At 50.1% G+C, this 17,183-nt stretch overlaps 2 protein-coding genes across 4 annotated transcripts in view; both read left to right on the forward strand.

The window, feature by feature from the left end:
- SNX22 (sorting nexin 22) overlaps positions 1 to 17,183 on the forward strand; it is a 192,650-nt gene that overhangs the window by 175,279 nt on the left and 188 nt on the right. The gene's annotated exons all lie outside the window — the stretch shown is intronic.
- Positions 1 to 17,183, forward strand: part of ZNF609 (zinc finger protein 609) — a 63,143-nt gene that overhangs the window by 35,370 nt on the left and 10,590 nt on the right. Inside the window, exon 3 of the mRNA XM_079317914.1 lies at positions 13,501 to 13,726. Coding sequence (XP_079174040.1) covers positions 13,501 to 13,726 — 226 coding nt within the window. The remainder of the gene's footprint in view (positions 1 to 13,500; positions 13,727 to 17,183) is intronic.

Here is a 17,183-nt window from a genome sequence, read left to right on the forward strand (position 1 = left end):
AGACATAGGAGATGCTCAGCTGGAGGAACAGGACCCCGTGGCTCAGCAATCTCCAAGGGTGGCAGCTGTGGAGACTGCCAGCACAGAGGGCAGAGGGCACTTGCTCTGCTCGGGGTGGGAAGTTGCTGATGTGATGGAAAAAGGCTTTGTCCCTCTGCCAAGCTACCTCCCATGTCTCTCCCTGACTGGGTAGCCCTGCCCAAGGCAGGGTGCTGGGCATGACTCCAGCTATGTTCCACCTGTGTCTCTTCACTTGCTCCTCTGGGATGTCAGTATTTCTCCACCAGCACTGACCCTTGGTTTTGGTGTGTCCCCTTGGCTTTTCCCATGCTTATTTGTCTAGCTACTGTTGCCATATCCAGGAACCTTCTTCTGGTCCTCTTCTTCATCCTGTCCCTTGGTGTTCTTCTATGCTGAAAGGAGTGATTTCCAGGCTTATTACCAAGTTTCAACTTTTTAATTCTGTTGAGCCCACTCCTAGAGATCCTTCCTGGTGCTCATGCAGCTTTTCTCATACTTTCATCCCTGCAGCCATCAACTTCCTTCTCTGAGACACTGTCCTTCAAATGCCAGTGTTTGATTTTTAGTCTCCATGGCCACAAAGCATCTCTGGGATCTGCTGTATCAGCTGTGCCCTTCTCCTTTACCAGCAGCCTCTTGGAGACCCTTGGGAAACTCTTTGGTTGTCCCTGCATGATGTTTAGGGGACATTGCCATGGTATCTGCTGTACAGAAGATCTGTGTGGTGTTCAGACAGGCACCAGTTACCTGCTTTGGCTTGGTAAGAGCCAGCATCAGGTCAGATGTTGGCAGAGATCCCAAACGATGGGAAGGGTGTGCAAGGAGGACTTTTGCTGCCACACCACTCTGAGCACAGGGTACACAAGTATCCATCCATCCATCCATCCATCCATCCATCCATCCATCCATCCATCCATCCATCCATCCATCCATCCATCCATCCATCCATCCATCCTTTCCTAGCCCCAAACTGCAGACCAGCAGCTCATTAGCATGTCCTAGCCATTCCAATGGGAACCTTCTCCCTCTGTCCAAACAATATCTTGTGTGATTATTATCAATAGAAAGCTGTTGCTTTTTTCCCTCAGGTATGAGTGGGAGTAGAGGATGTGTATGGACATGCTGCTGCTGTGTTTTCAGGAGAGACAGTGTGATTAAAGGTCAGATGGGTTTATTACAGACAGAAATGTTTTTTGGCTGCTTCAGGCTGGAGTTGAGGTATCAAAAGCTATTGGACAGCCATCACAGTGGTCCTGGAACTTCCAGACTAGGTTGTGGAAGATTGTCCCACTGGTAGTTAGATCATGACACTGATCTAGTGGCATTCCTGGGAGGGACTCTGGTATCCTGCTTATCCTATTTGCCTTTACTGTATTTTTGTCATTCTTTTTTTCTTTTAACTCTCCAAGATCATGGAGTATAAAAAAAAAGCGATATATCACTAATTAAGAATTAAATGCCAAAAAACACTGTGGTGCCATCTTCCCAAAGAACCTGGAAATGTGGACCTGTGGGGTGGTGGCTTCCTCTGTGCTGAGGACATCCTTTTTGTGGATGTGACCACAAACCCTCAGCATTTCTTGGTCGAAATGACCCCAAACCCCAGTACTCGAGCATGATATCCTTGGGACTAGAACTCACTTATTTATTATTATTCTGCTCTTCCTCATGCCATGAGGATTTCTCTGTGATAGCTGGCTGGTAATTTGAAGAAGTTTTGGCAGGGCAAGAAATGAAATTTTTGAAGATTTATGCTTGCTTATGACAGGTCTAACTCCAGCAGTATCCTTGCCTTATTTTAGGGATGCCAGCCAAAAATCCAGAGTTGATTGAATATAAAGTTGGCTCTGCTACTCCCTGATCTGTGTGCCCACCAGCCCCCCTGGCATCTCATTTTTACATGTCTATGTGCTGACTAAGGTGCTGCTGGATGGAAGGAGGCATAGTGACTGCTGGCTTTGGATAGGGTTTTTTCAGTGGTGACTGTTTTCTCTCTCATTTTGCTTTGTTTTGTGGCAAGGAGTACAATTTGTTGTTAGCTGGAATTGGGTGATCCATGGATATCCCTGCATGTAGCCTGAGAAATGTGAGGTTTGAGGCTAAAAACCTTCCTGGAGCTTAACTGGACTAGCAGAAAGCTTCAGCCATGGGTGGTGTCAGCATCCACCCTTGTTTGGTAGAGGCTAGTTTGGATTTCATATGCAAGCTCTTCCCCTTGGTATAGTCCAGAGGAGCTGATGAAGCAGCTTCTTGAAGCTGTTTTTCCATTTTTACGTGGAGAGCTCTCAAGGGGGAGCATGTCTGTGGGTGGCACAGTCCTGTGAGGCCAATCACAAAGCATCCTCTGCTCCCTGAGATGTGCTGAAAGCCCCACTGTGCCTCTACCAGTCCTTGCTGTAGGTGGCCTGCAGGTGATGAGTTACAGTCTGGCTTGGCTGTGGCTCAGCTTCCCTGCAGGGAGCCATGGATCCTCCCCAGCCTTGCTGCTCGACCGCTGGCGGCTGCTGGTCTGTCAGCACAAACCCTGCCAGGTGAGACCTTCAGCCATCCCAGCCCAGCTGTGTCCAGTCCAGGCATTGGCTCCCACAGGGACATTGCTCTGCCTCCCCCAGCAAATGTCCCTGCCTGCAGTGAGCTCTAAGATCCAACCCAAACGGGTCTGTGATTCTGTGATCACAGCAGAGGCACTAAGAGCCATTTGAGCCAAAGACAGGAAAACTGCTTTTCATCCCCAGGGCTAGAATTAAAGTTCAGAGTGAGAGTAGGTGATGGGAGCCTGTGGGTTCACGTGAAGAGCTCACTCCTGCTCCTCTTACAGTTCATCTAGAGACTTCACAGCCATATGAGCATGTGTTGTGCTGCTTTGGGGTCAGTGCCCAGGCACTGTTTTGCTCAGGAATAGTGAGGCAGCATCTTGATTTCAGTAATTAATAAAACCTTGGTAATTGGCTTGAAAAACTTCCTATGGAATTTGCTGTGTCCTGCAGGCAGTGATTCCTGCATGTTCCTGGTGGGAGCTGATGGACATGGGTGCAAACTTTTGAAGAGCTGGGGTGAGCCCAGCATTTATCCAGAATATAAATATTGACTTGTGCTGTTTTAAAAATAGCATGATTGAAGGAATTTGCTGAAAAACTGGGGTTTGGGGAGTGGGGTCTGATGCAGTCGTAGGACACAGCACATTTGTCATTCCTGTGTTAACATGAGGTTTCCATTTTGTGTGCTGGGAGATAGAGGCACATTCCAGATACCAGTTCCCTCTGTGGCCACTGGTATGAGACACATGTGGTGACACCGTCTTCTTCACCCACATCCTCATATCATGTGATTGAGCTCATTTCTTGCTCTCTCTTCTCTTGTAACCTCCCCATCAGGCCATGGAACAGAGCTGGCTTTGTGTCTGGAAAGCACCAGGATCTCTCCTGGCAACTGGAGCAAAATCTACAAAGAAGAGGAGATGAGAGCCAAGTGGGTGGCTTCCTAAACATGCAGCCTGTGGGGGCTGGGATGTGCACATCACACCAGAGCAGATTTTACTAAATAGATGGAAGGAAGATGTCTCCTTTTGTCTGAGGGTTAAATAGGTCTGAAACTCCTCCTAGACTTTGATGCTTGTTGCATCTGAAATATGTGTGTGTCACCCTGGAATCAAGCCTCTCCAGGAGCTGCCAATACCTGGCTACAACCCATGTGTAGAAATGCTCTGTGTTCGTGGTGTATGTGGGATGTGATGGAAAATCTCTGGGAGAAGCATCCAATGAATGGATTTGCCCCTTTCTTCCCCCAGTCCATAGCTACGTGCACCCCATGGTCTGGACATGATGCTTCTCATGGTGCCACTAGAGTAAGTGTCACAGCTGTGCTCCTCTGGTGCCCTCCCCATGCTAGACATCTTCCAGGAGCTGTGTTGGTGCCTCAGGAGATGCACCCTGCTTTGCGGGGACTGAGTGTTGTCTCCTTCCCTCCTACCCCTTCCCCAAATAAATTTTAACAGGCATGAGCATCTGGCTTGGCTTCTCAACCACAATCCACAGGACCTTCAGGACCAAATGCTGTTTGTAGCTGTGGGCAGACAGTTTCTTGTGCAGGAGAACTGCTTAGAAAACTCTTCATCTCCCACTGCCATTTATGGGGAGATTAATGGGATAAGAGAAGGACTTTTTTCTTATCTGCTTGGCCATGAACCTCCTGGTCCAGCCATGGAGGTGTGATGGTGGAAGCATGACTGACACTGGTGTCTGTCCCTTACTATCTTAAAAAGTCCTCATGCCTTCTCTCTGTGAGTTTCCCATAGGCAGCTCCTCACAGCACTAACTCCTTCCCTCCTCCTCTCTGTGAGTTTCCTTCTCCCTTCTGCATGACCAGTTAACTCCATCCTGTCCCTTACATGGCCACCTAACCCTGTGTGTCCCTTGAACAACTGCATGACAGGCTCCATCTCCAGCTGACAAGCTAACCTGCTCTTTGATAACACCCATCCTCATGGGTCAGGCAAGGCTGTTTCTACTCCTCAGTACAGCTGTAATTCAGTGGAGGAGATTGCCTTCAACACTCTCCTTACAAACCATCCTCCCACAGAGCTGGACCATAGAGTTGAAGCTGCTCTCTCATCAGAGATGCTCATTATTGTGGTTGCAGTGAAAGAACATCAAGAAAAGATAACTGCCAAAATTTCAGTAAAACCCTGCCAAAACCTGGCAAATCTAGTCTGAACTTGGACAGTTCCAAAGCTGCTGGATGTTGGCTCTCTAAAAGGAGAAGGACTACTGCCATGTCTTGGGAAACCTTGAATGTTGCTTGTTGGTGATTCAGAGCCTGGCACAGAGTGGTTCTGGGGTGAGCAGCACTTAGGCAGTGATGTATGTTGTATGATATTAATGGATGGTTGTGGGAAAGAAAGAGGGAAGGAGCAGAGCAATGGAAGGATGAAGGATTTTCTCACTTGGAAAATACTGGTGTACTTAGGAAAGAATCTCCTGCCAGAAAGCTGTGGAAATGTCTGTCTTAAACGTTCCTCTCATTGATTCATCCCATTTCCTTCTTGCTCCTCTGCATCATCCTCTGTGTAATTCCTCTCTCTCCTTTGATGTTTTTACCTCCCGTGTATTTGTAGATTAGGGCTGTGTCCCCACATAGCTGTCACTGAACCAAGCTATCCATATTTAGCTCTTCTAATCTCCTCTTCCAAACCAATCCCCTCAGCCTTGTTATTTTTGTGTCTCTTCTCTGAACTCCTTCAGTTTGTCTCTTGTGTCCTTTCTGTCATGAATGGACTAGTGAAAGGAGTCCCTGCCCATGGCAGGGGGATGGAGTGAGATAAGCTTTAAGGTCCCTTCCAAGCCAAATCATTCTGGGATATTAAGATGGCATTTTGCAGATGATCCCTTCTAGGTCACTGAAAGGATCATCTTTGGATGGTGCTTGACTGCTTTATTTATGTCTGTAACTCCATATTCCCCCTGTATTTTGCACAGTGACTCTGAATGTGACACTTGCTATTGGCCCTTTCTGAGGCTTTGGAGGCACAACCCAATGCCACAGCTTTGGCTCTTGTGGAAGGTCCAGCTGTCCTCACACCACATTCACAGCTTGGTTCATCAAAGCACTCCTAAGCAAAGCCCATCTTTTACCCCACACTCCATCTCTTCTTTCTCAGCTCTGCTCTGAAAACACCAGGGCTTTGTACCACAAAATCTTCTGTGCTTTTTTAAGTTTAAAAGTTGGCTTTTTAGTGGTGTAATAAAACCACATCCATGCACGTGGTTGCATTGTCTACCATGGGTCCACAGAGACAGAATGGTTGCAGTGGCTTTGTCCATTCTCACCTGGAAGTGGGCACTGAATATTGGGATGGATGTGGACAATGCTGGTCCCTGGACTGTGCACTGAGCAGGCAGAGGAACCCATCCTAGATAAGACAGGTCTGAGCCCAGCTCATTTTTACTTCAAGGCTTGGTCTACATTTACAAGAATCCAGTTTTGTATTGAAGTGATTTGCAAATCCTAAGCTGTCTCCCCTCTGGTTGACTGCTGTGTACTGCAGCTTTTCAAAGGTAAGGACTTTGTGCCTGAATAAGCATTAATTAAAAGTGATTGAATTATTAATGCTCTTGAGTTTGCATGTAGGGTTGTGGATATGTATGTGGATATGTGTGCAGGAGTGGCCATGTCCTGGCATTAATTGCTGGAGGCCTAGCACCCACAATGTCCATGTTTTAGGGGTTTAGATTTGTGAGACTGAGATAGAGGAAAAAATGGAAAGAGAAATGGTAGAGTGAAAAAACTGAAGGAAAGGTTGAGGCAGGCAGGTGGAGCCATGCTATTGCCTAACAGAGAGCTGAGCTGCTGTGCCAGCTTTTTGTGCTCAGCTCTGACCTACCAAGTGTCAGCTTTGGCTTGCAGTCCTTGGCTGTTGATCCTGGCCAAAGTTTGTTTGTAACTTTTGTGTTCTTGCTGTCTCCATGAGCCTGCTTTTTGAGCCTCTTTCAGACTCATCTCTTGATCTGTTTTGAGTGGAGATGCCAAGCTCTGCAATATGTTCTTCATCCCTAGATCTGCCTGGGTGGTGGAGCTTGTGCTTGGTGCTCAGGATGCAGTGTGCTGTATAGCACAAGGCAGACTCTGTAGGCAGGTTAAAGCCACTTGCCACAAAAATCCTGGTTTTTCATCTGATTTCTCTTGCCTGCCTTGCAGATTCAGGTTTTAGGGATGTCTCTAGTTTGGCTGGTTCAGCCTCTGTGTTGTTTGGCCAGGTTTGTGGAGCTGGTGGTTATCAGATGGCTCTTAACAGTGCCTGGATCTGCCAGTGGTTTGTGAAAGGTCTCATGGATTTGTATCCTCCTTCTGGGAGATAGATGTGCTGAGGTGCTTGTGAAACCTTTTGTGTTCTCCTTTGCCTGCTTAGATCTGCTGGCCAGCAAGTGCTGTTAATGGCAGCTGTTGAGCACTGCTCAGATCCTTGGATGCAGCTGCCTTCTTATTTTGGTGGAAAGAAAATAAGCAAATGCAAGACTTTCCCTCACAGTGGTTGTTCCATGTAGAACCCTGGCTTGCAGGAGACATGGCTGGTGTCAGTGGTGCAGGGGATGCTGGAGGATGGAGATGCAGGAAGCAGCAATATGGGAAGTCAACCACGTACCTGTGATAGCTGTGTTGACAGAAGGGTGGGTGCAGGTGGTGGGCCATAATGGGAGACCTGTGTTCCCAGTGGGAAGTCTCGTGCTGTCACCAGAGCTTTCCTGCCAGAGGTGGGGATGGTGACCATGGCAGCAGCAGTGCTGAAGAAGGGGCTGGAGGCTGGGCTGCTCATTGTGAAGGATGCTTGTAGCCATCCATGACCAGGCTCTATATTTCTAATCATCCCTGCTCTCCCATGACTGATGCATCTCCAGTGTTTTTCCACATAGCATCTTTCCCTTTTTCCCCACCAAATCAGCTGCTTCTCATTTTAATTAGATAAATGAGGAGACCCATGGGCAGTCTGTGGGATATCAGTGGTTGATGATGGCTGAAGAGAGACCCAGTGACATGTGGTGAGACCAATGCACAGAGGTCCCAGCTTGGATTTATTTTCCACGTCTCTCACTTATGTCACCTGTCCCCTTTCATCACTGCTCTTCACTACCTCTCTCCTGCTGGAGACACCGTTTTTCCCTTCCAGGAGCAGATCTGATAGTCTTGTAAGTGGTTGGAGCAGGTGACCTGGTGCCAGCACGTCTGCCTTAGATACTATTCCTGGCTTTATTGAAGACACAGTAATATGCAGGACTGTGCCTCTGCGGTGTCTGCCTCCTCTTGATCTCAAACCACTGCAAGCACTGAGATAAGACTGGCTGTGTTCAAGCAGTGATTTTATTCCCCTCTCCTCTGCAGAGGAAAAGCAGCTCGTTGTAAGTCATGCTGAGCTGTATTTGCATTTCTCCAGCAGTGTGCCTGAGGTTGATGGTATCTGGCTGTCTGCATAACTGGGTGTTTGAATGCCCATCACTGGCATGGTGGGAGGTTGTGCCTCCAGTGTCACTGGGTGGGATGTCTCACCCTGATATTCCCGTTAACTGTGACCAGTTTTGGTGGTGCTGGTGGTGGGACTGTGAGCTTTATGCAGATATCCTCTTCCAGGCTTTGGTTCCTATGGCCCACTCATCTGTGGCCAGAACAGACTTCCTCAGCCAGGTCCACCCCAAAGTAGCCAGTTGAAAATGAGTCTGAGTTGGGAATGTGCTGCCAAGCCCAGCGTTGTGCTGCCTTGTGCCATCCTTTTGGCCACCATCTGCTCTGGCCATTTTGCAGGGTCTTGCTGGCCAAGGAAGGTTGTTTGCATGGATGGAGGCAAAGCCCCCATTCTGGATCTCAGAGCTGGAGTACAGGTGCTTGGCATGGCCAGGAAAGGACACGGAGGCACCTTTTGTAAGTGGAGCACTCCCATTACACCTTGACATCAACAGCCAAGGGAGATGCCACGGATCCCAAGTTTGACAGGTGGGAGCAGATGGTGAGGAACACTGGGAAAAACTTGTGAAGGAGAGTGGTGGGGAATTGGCATCTCTTGACTTTTTTTTAGGGGGATGCTAAGAGCCCTGAGACTGGGAAATTGGGACCTCTGCTCCTTAAAACTCCTTACTTCCCTTCTGAAATGTTTGGCTCTTTGGTGGTAGTGCTGACCAGGAGGTCCCACGCTCACTTGTCTTCTCTGGGCAGTGAACTCAGGAAGTGTGATGCTGAGCCCACTCCATTCTGCACACATGGAAGCACATGGAAGCATTAATCCTTCCTTGTGGCATTTAGCTTTTCTTGGTAAGGAGGGGCTGTTGCAAATGTCAATCCTTTTTTCTTGGAGCAGCTGCCCTGTTGCCCTGTCAGCTCAGATTTGCCAACTAAGGAGCCAGTGTATTCCCCAAGTGTTCCTATGGTCTCTAGAAATAACTGGCTTCATTTATTTGAGCTTGTGTTTGTCCAGGGAAGGGAGTCTTTTGTCTAGAACAGAATCTTTTTTTTCACATCTTGATGTCAGCGACCTCAACTTCTTGCTATAGCAAAAGGGAAGAACAGTGGGCAGTAGCATAGGGATCAGTGCCCCAGACACTCCTGGCTCTGTCCTTGGGCCTGATGCTTGTGTTACCACTATTTCCCTGCATGTGGGTGTTTTTGGAAGCTCTTGTTGGCTGCTTTCTCGCTGGAGAAATGCAGTCAGTGTTGAGTGTCAGCTGCACTGTTTGGGGAGGGGATCTTCTGGAGCCTGTTGCACATGGCCTGGGGTTAAGTACCTCCAGTGTGTTGGTTGCTGGGGGACATGACTGGGAGCTCTGCTTGCAGGTGGATTTAAGATGGAATTGTAGATGTGGTGGGCACCAGAGCCAACAAAGGGGTTTTGTCTTCAGGCTCTGCATACCTGGCTTTGGGGGTCAGGTTGGAGAAGACTCTGAAATTCCTGCCAAGGTCAGTGGAGGGGAAGAGGCACTGTGGTGCTGTGGTTTTGGGGTTTAGAGATGCTCACCAAAGATGCTTGTCACCTGGATGTATCTGCTCCCTGGGGATCTCTCTCCAAGGAAGCTAAAGGTCCCAGCTCCTGCTCTGAAACAGCAAAGCTGTGGGGCATGTAGTGACAGACCAGGACAGGAGTAAGAACATCAAAGCTCCCGAAGGTTGAGCTGAGCTGGTCAGTGACTTGTTGACTGCAAGCCTCGAGCAATGCTCCTGTAATGGAACACCTTTGGTTCATGTTCTGTTTCCTGGCACATACAGTCATGAGTTTGTGACCAGTAACAAGGCTCCCTCTTGGCTTTTCTTGTCTCTGTGTCTGTAGGAGTGGAAAGACCTTGTAGGTGAGAAAAATGATTCATGTGCTTCATAGCTTCTTCATGTGGGGATAGAACCATCTCAGATGCTTTGATGGTCTCACCCTGAGTCCTGACTGACAGACAGGGTTCAGATATTGGGATGCTCTACACCTTCACACCCTCTCTGCCATTGGATGAGCATCACAGATATCTCAGCTGGTTGCTCTTCTCAGGTTTTGGCGTTGCTTTTGGCTTTTATATCTCCCAAATGCATTTTTCTTGCCTGACTTTGATTATTGCAGACAAACCAAAATTCTCATAAATATGAATGAGTGGTCTGGATGGTCCAGGGAGTTGCATTAAAATCAGTGGGGTGTTTTTGTTTAGAGGGTTTGCCCTCTTCTAACTCTCTCATTAGTGATTGCTGTGATGTCCCCTTGAGGGCAGCTGGTGCTAAGGAGCCAGTGCTGCTAAGATGGCAGGAACTGCTCTGTGTGTATCTCCCCATGCCAGCACCCACTGCTGTGCTTCCCTTCATGTGAAACCCCGTCCCACCTTCCCAGGGGGCTGTAATGAGGGGCAGGTTTTAATTATCCCCCAGAGCCTGGCATCCCATGGTGCCATTGGCATCACCCTGGCCTCTCAGTGGATTTGCTTTTTCCCCATTGAGCAGAGGCTGTGCTGGTCGCTGCCGCCCAGGCTTGGCTCCATTCCACTTCTGTCCTCGGCGGTGGTGAAAGCACGTTCCTCGTGATGGGAAAGCCTCCACCAGAACACAAAGGCCTTTCATTAGGGAGCCAGTGGCAGGCAGACACGGATGGCCAGCACTAGCACGCAGAAGCTTCACCCCATGTAACTCCCACAGCAGCAGCTGCAGGCACACCAGCTTGCTGCAGCAGTGAGAGTGTAGCAGGTATTTAATCTTAGAGTCTATCCAGAATGGAAAGAGAAATGAATTTTATTTCTGCAAGGGGGATTTAGGGCCCAGAAGTGGTATGAGGGGGTGGCCAGGCTTGTTTTTGGTGCTGGGGAGCTTGGCTAGACAGCCCTGGAGGTGATGTGAAGCTCAGTGCTGTGGGGTATGAGTGCTGCCAGCATCGTCCTGGGCTCCCTCTCTCCCTGCGAGGGGAAGAGCAGCCAGAGGAGCTGCCCCATGGTATGTGGGGCTCTCCCAGCCATCCTGCATCTCCTGACCTTGCTCAGAAAGCAGAAAGGTGAAAAGAACATGGCAAGGGGAGATAAGACACATATAGAGGGGGAGGTGAATTTCAGGGATTAATTAGTATGTTTTTTCCTCCAGCATGGCTTTCAGCTTTTTTTGGTTGTGTCCCAGTGGGGAACCTCTGCTCTTGCCCTCACCCTTGAGGAACCATCAGGACCCTTTTTATTTTGCTCTGGAGCTTCAGGCAAGGGAACAGGAGAGCTGCCTTGTCTCCCCACAGCTGCTGAAAGAGGCTGTTTGTTACAGAGCAGGGTGAGATATGAAATCCCATCAAGCTGCCTTGCTTATTAGAGATCTCAGTGAGCTGCTTATTATGCACCATGGCATAATGCAGATTACGAATGTGACCGGGCGATAATTAGCAGAGCTGGAACTGTAATTAAACGCTCCTGTGCTGCGCTGTGGTTTCTGTTGCAGAGTGGAAGGAAGCTGAACGGTCTCAGCAGGTCCCCAATGTGCACACACAGCCACTGTTCCACAGGCAGTGGGGGCAGTGATCCCTGCCACTCCCTGGGCTGTTCTCGCTGCCCACCCCAGCCAGGTGGCCCTGCCTGCTTCCTCCCTGGCTCTTCCTTTGCTGCAGGCTGACCTGTGGTTTGTAGAATGTGCCATTGAGCCTCGTGCTTCCTTGGAGCATCTTGCCCTGGATCTGCTGATGAGGTTGCTGTGTTTTGGGTGGTGATTTTCCTGTGGGAGTCTTCTGGAAGCTCCTCTGGCAGCCTTCTGGTGGTTTTATGCCAAAACCACCCTTCTTGAATCCCATGGGGTGCAGTTGGGCCACTGGCCCTAGGGCAGCCTTGGAAGTGGGTGGTCTGGAGATGAGTTCCTGGGGGAGAACTAGTTCTCTTGGTGGGAGGTTGGAGGTGGTTGTGGATAACAAGCTGTGCAGCTAGGGAGGGGACTGTGGGGTTCACCCACTGTTGTTCAAGATCTCCAGGCCATCTTTAGTGCCGAGTGGGCTGCATGTTGCTCTGATGAGCTGTCTAGAGAGAGGATGGATGCAGGGCAAGGAGAGGGCTGCAGGCAGAAAGTGCTTTTTGTTCTGCTGGAAGAACAAATCAACTTGCCCTATCAGAGAGCCAGGATGGGATATCCTTCTCTCTGCTCCTCTGCCTAGAGGTTTGTGCCACCACGGATGTGAAGAGAATCTGTGGGTCAGGAGTTAGTGGGGAGGTGGGATGCTCCAGGCACTTGCTGTGGTTGTGGGCACCCTATTGGGTGGAGCAGGCTAGTTTGGACTGCAAGGTTCTGCTGGAGTTGTTTCCCTTTCCTGAAGGATGGAGATGTGTGAGCAAGAGAGGGAGCAGGCAAATTTGGCAGCTGGTCAGGACCAGGATGGGAGTCAGCAGCAAGGCTGGAAGGGATCATGGGCTGGTGCCCATGTCCACGCTTGGTAACCACAAACTTGTGCTCTCCATGTCTATTGTTTCCCCTCAGCAGAGTTTTAGGGGTGCTGGGAGTAGAACTGGGTGCTCTGGAGGAATCTTTGCCTGCTTGAAACTGGAACCCAGGTCAGCGCTTCCTGCTGATGCGATGAATTTCCTCAGTCTGCTTCTCTGCTGAGGTAGCCCAGTGTCAAAGATCACAAATGAGAGGAGGTCTGAGCTGAAGAGGAGCCACTTGTCCCAGAGCTGCTGCAGGTCCTTGGAAGCCAAGGTGCAGGGGTGGCTGGCCATGGCTGGCTTGGCTGATGAACCCCAAAAGATGGGAAGGTCTCCACCTTGCCTTGGCCAGCCACAAAACCAACCCATCAGCCATCCTCCTCCTGACACTGCTGTAATGTGCTTCGTGGCAGCCAAGGACCTTGGCTTCTCAGCAGCAGGGTGGCTTGGCCAGGCTTCCACTTGGCATCTTGGCTTTGTTGGCTTTCCAAGCCCAGCTCTGGCTGTGGGATCTGGTTTCTATGTGCAAAGAGAGCACAATGGCTGGATCAGACTCTGAAGCAGATACTTGCATAAAGAAGAAGGATATGATCCAAGTGCCTGTGTCTGCAGGTGGTCACAGGGTAGTTCTGGAAGGAGAAGGATGTTGGTTTTCATAGGTGCCGGAGGCAGTCTGCTTCTTGTTTGTCCTGTCCTGCTGGTTGAGCAGAAGCTCTTTTAGTGAGCCATTGGGTCCAAAGTCACTGACTGCATTAACATCTGAGCCATAGCCAAGAGGCATCCTCACCAGGGATGATTACAGAAACAGACTGTAAGGAACTTACCACGAGCTCTTTGAAGCAGGAGCACAGATAACTCCTGCACAAGGGCTCCTGGGTGTGATCTCTGTGACTGCAGAGCTCCCCAGGGTTACATGGGTATGGGCAGGGCAGGAGAGCCCTGTGAGATCCTTGTCCCCTGATGGGATGCGGGACATGAACTGAAGGTAACAGTCCTGAGCTTGAGGCTCTCCAGGAATGTAAATATGCTGATACTTGCTGTCCCTTCCGTGCTCCCAGCAGTATTCCTGGCGGTGACACATCTCTCTTTCTCCCCACAGATGGAATCTCCAGTCTCTACGCCCGCAGTGTTGCCCTTGCACCTCCTGGTCCCGGTGGTGAACAGCGACATCTCGTCGCCGTGCGAGCAGATCATGGTGCGCACGCGCTCGGTGGGGGTCAACACCTGCGACGTGGCCCTGGCCACCGAGCCCGAGTGCCTGGGCCCCTGCGAGCCCGGCACCAGCGTCAACCTGGAGGGCATCGTCTGGCAGGAGACGGAGGACGGTGAGTGCCACAGTCACGGGGAGTCATGGCAGTCCCTGCTGTGTTGGTCTTTGCCATGTCCTGCCACCAGCTGGGTGCTCAGGACGGAGGAGCCCTGTGAGAGCAGTCCATAATCCATCCAGCAAACGGAGTAATGGGTCACTACTTGAGGCGGTCCCATGTGTTGCGTTATCCCTTTGCACAGAAAGCAGGCAAAAATCTAATCTGCCATTTCTCTGCCCTTTGACAAGAGCTGACTTGTTCTGGAGATGCCAGGGGAAAGGCCATGCCAGCCAGCACAGGAATTCGACAGAGTTGACTTCGTTTTTGCTTGGCAACCCACAGGTCTGTCACAAAAACGCTCAAACCCTGGGAGGCAGCAGAAATCTACTGCTGGATTAAAAAACCTCAACGGAGCTCTCAAAATTCACTCAGTGGGAGATCAGCTTCTTGGCTCTCTTGCCAAACCAAGCCAGTCTTTTTTTTCCACTGGAGCTCATCTCATCCGTGCACAGCTTGGTTTGCTTTCCCAGGTCCTTTGATGGGTTTTTGTTGCTCTTGGGGCTCTGCCAAGGAACACAAGGAATGAATAGATGGCTCAGTGGCCCATGGCAAGCGCTGGAACTTGGTCTTTGCTCTAGCCTCAGTGGGACGCTGGAGGTTTCTGCCTTGGGAGGCACGGGGTGAGCTCCTTGTGTTTGTGTCTGGAAGCAGAAACAGTCCACAAGCACAAAGGTGAGAAAGAGCAGTGGTGGTGGAAGCTGGTTGATGGGTCATCTCAGCAAGGTGTCCATGTGCTTCTGTTGGAAATCTGCACCCACTCTTCCATTGCTGTTCTGTGTGGAGAATGAAACTGTTGGTCTTCATCCCAGCCACTCCTTACCGAGACTATTATCTGTGATGGAAGCTGAACTGAAATCTCTATTCCCATGTGCTGCTCCCAGTGAGGTTCTTTTCTTGTCCTGTGCTTTGGGAAGATGAGGATGGGCCCAATTTGCCTTTTTGCTCTTCTTACTGGGAAACTGGTTTTGACACCATGGTTGGCACAGGACCAAGTGCTGCAGTGGTTGCTGATGTGAGCACTGATGTTGTTCCACTTGGAAAAAGTGTCTTGAGAAACAGCACCTGAGCTGTTTGGGAAGAGAGCAGTGGATGGACCGTGCTGGGGAAGACTGGAATGTCTAGCTTGGGATGGGGACCTTCACACTCCTCTGCTTTACTGTTCATCCATATGGGAAAAAAATTCACCCTGATTGAGGCAGCTGGGAGCTGTGTGTTTTTTGTGCTGCTCCAAGGCAGAGGGATGTCACATGTAAAATCTATGAGAAGAAACACAAAGCAGGGGGGTTCAGGAGCCCTGCTCTGCACGTACCAGGGCCAGGGGATCTGCAGGGTGGGTCTGCTCCAAAGAAACCTGTGAAAGGTCTGCACTGATCTACCACCTTCCCAGCACTGTGTGATTGGTGTCTCCAAGAGCCTGGTCACTCTGCAGGATACACCACCTTCAGCTGAGGGTACTGAGGCATGGCTGGGCTGGGTTTTGGGACACAGCAGCACAGAGAAACATTGGCACCCTCCACTTGTGGGGCTTCCTCATCTCCCCAGCCCCATCAGCCTGCTGTCTTGGTGTGACTTCACTCAACCCAAAAGCTGTGGAACTGCAGAGTTCCCTGAACATCCCAGGGCTGCTGGAGAGCCCCACAGGCAGCAGCAAAGCTGATGACAGTTTGGGCCTTGTATGGGTCACAGTGGCCATGCCAGGATGGATGAACTGAGCATCCCTGAGTCAGGGAGCACAAGAACATCCCTCCCTACCAATTGCTGGTTGAGAGGCTTTGCCATGGGAGCAGTTGCTGTTCTTTTCTCCTGCTGCTCACCCCAGCATGAGCTCCATGCCTGTCTGCCTGTCCATCCACATTTCCCCTCACTTCTGCAGCCACCCCTTCAGAGCATGCCTTGGAGGTGTCCTGTGGTTTCCCACAGCCCGGATATTTTTAGTCTCTGGTAATTCAGTGAACTCACACAAAGATCCTTTTTTGCCAGCTGATGGTTGCCACTGTTGGGAGCAAGAATTGCACATCCAGTCCTGCACAAAGGCGAGCCCTGATACTGCCTTTGGTCTCTTTGGGTCTGCTGTGTGTCTTGGCTCTGGTCACACAGCATCTCTTGTCCTTGGGTGAAAATGCAGGGGGGAGCCATCCCTGTTTTTTGCCTGACATCTCTGCCCTGCCTTCCCATTGTCAAAGATGGAGTCAAAGGCAATGCTGGATCTGGCTGTTGAAAGCTAGAGCTTGTGAAATGTTCAGGGATGCAGCAAGCATCTCTGCTTGCCCAGAGGGTACAGAGGAGAAAGCCACACTACAGGCATGTCTGCAAAGCCAGGTGAGGTGCTCCAGCATCTGAATACTCTCCTCAATATCTCCAGAGGGATTCATCTCTCCCCTTGTTCCTTGGGATGTAGCAGCCTCATTGGACTGCTTGGAGGACCCCATAGCAGTGGAGCTGGCTTGCTTCAAGTTTAGAATCACAGAATTGAGGAATGGTTTGATTGAAAGGGACCTTAAAGCCCAGTTCATTCCACCCCCTGCTGTGGGCAGGGACACCTTCCATTAGCCCAAGTTGCTCCAAGTCCCATCCCACCTAGCCTTGAACAGTTTAAGGGATGAGGTAGCCAGAGCTTCTCTGGGAAACTTGTGCCAGGGCCTTGCTACCCTGTCAGGAAGGACTTTTTTTTCTAATATCCAATCTAAATTTCCCCTCTTTCAGCTAAAGCCATTACTCTTTGGCCTGTCACTTCTTGGCCTTGCAAAAAGTCCCTCTTCAGCCTTCTTTTAGATTCCCTTTAGGCATTGGAAAGGACTCTAAGGTCTCCTTGAAGTCAGCCTTCTCCTCTCCATGTGGGACTGCAAAATTTCTAAAACCAAAACCTGGCAATGCTTGGAAGGATAAGTTGGACAAGAAGGACAAGTCCATCTGAGACAGGAGCATGAAGCTGCAATGAACCTGATGATGTCCTTCCTGCCCTGAGCCAACTTCGTCCTCATCTGCCACTAGAAAATCTGCCATGAGTCCATGAGCCCTGCTAAAAGCATCTCAGAGGGTCCCACCACCAACCATGTAGCTCAGGGCTTTTGGTCCACCTTCTCCATTCTATCCCCATCTGTTTAATTTCCCTCATGTTCCAAGCAAGGGCACATCCACACTGGCATGTGCCAACCCTGGGCAGGCTTGTGCTCCATCATTCCCTCACAAGAAGTTTGCCAAAGGGCAATCCAAATGTCCAGAGTACAGAAATCTGAGCCATGGGTAACCTGCCACTAATGTCTCAGGAAGGAGCTGGAGGAAGAGATGTTGAGTATGCTGATGTTTTCCATGGTTCACACCATGATCCTCCTAGCTCAGAGGGTTTGTGTATGTTTTGCTGCAGTCAGCACTGGTGTGGCACCATGGGGAGGTGAGGTGACATGGTCCAAGCCAG

Source organism: Erithacus rubecula (genome assembly GCF_903797595.1).
Source record: "Erithacus rubecula genome assembly, chromosome: 14".
Classification (NCBI taxonomy): Eukaryota; Metazoa; Chordata; class Aves; order Passeriformes; family Muscicapidae; genus Erithacus; species Erithacus rubecula.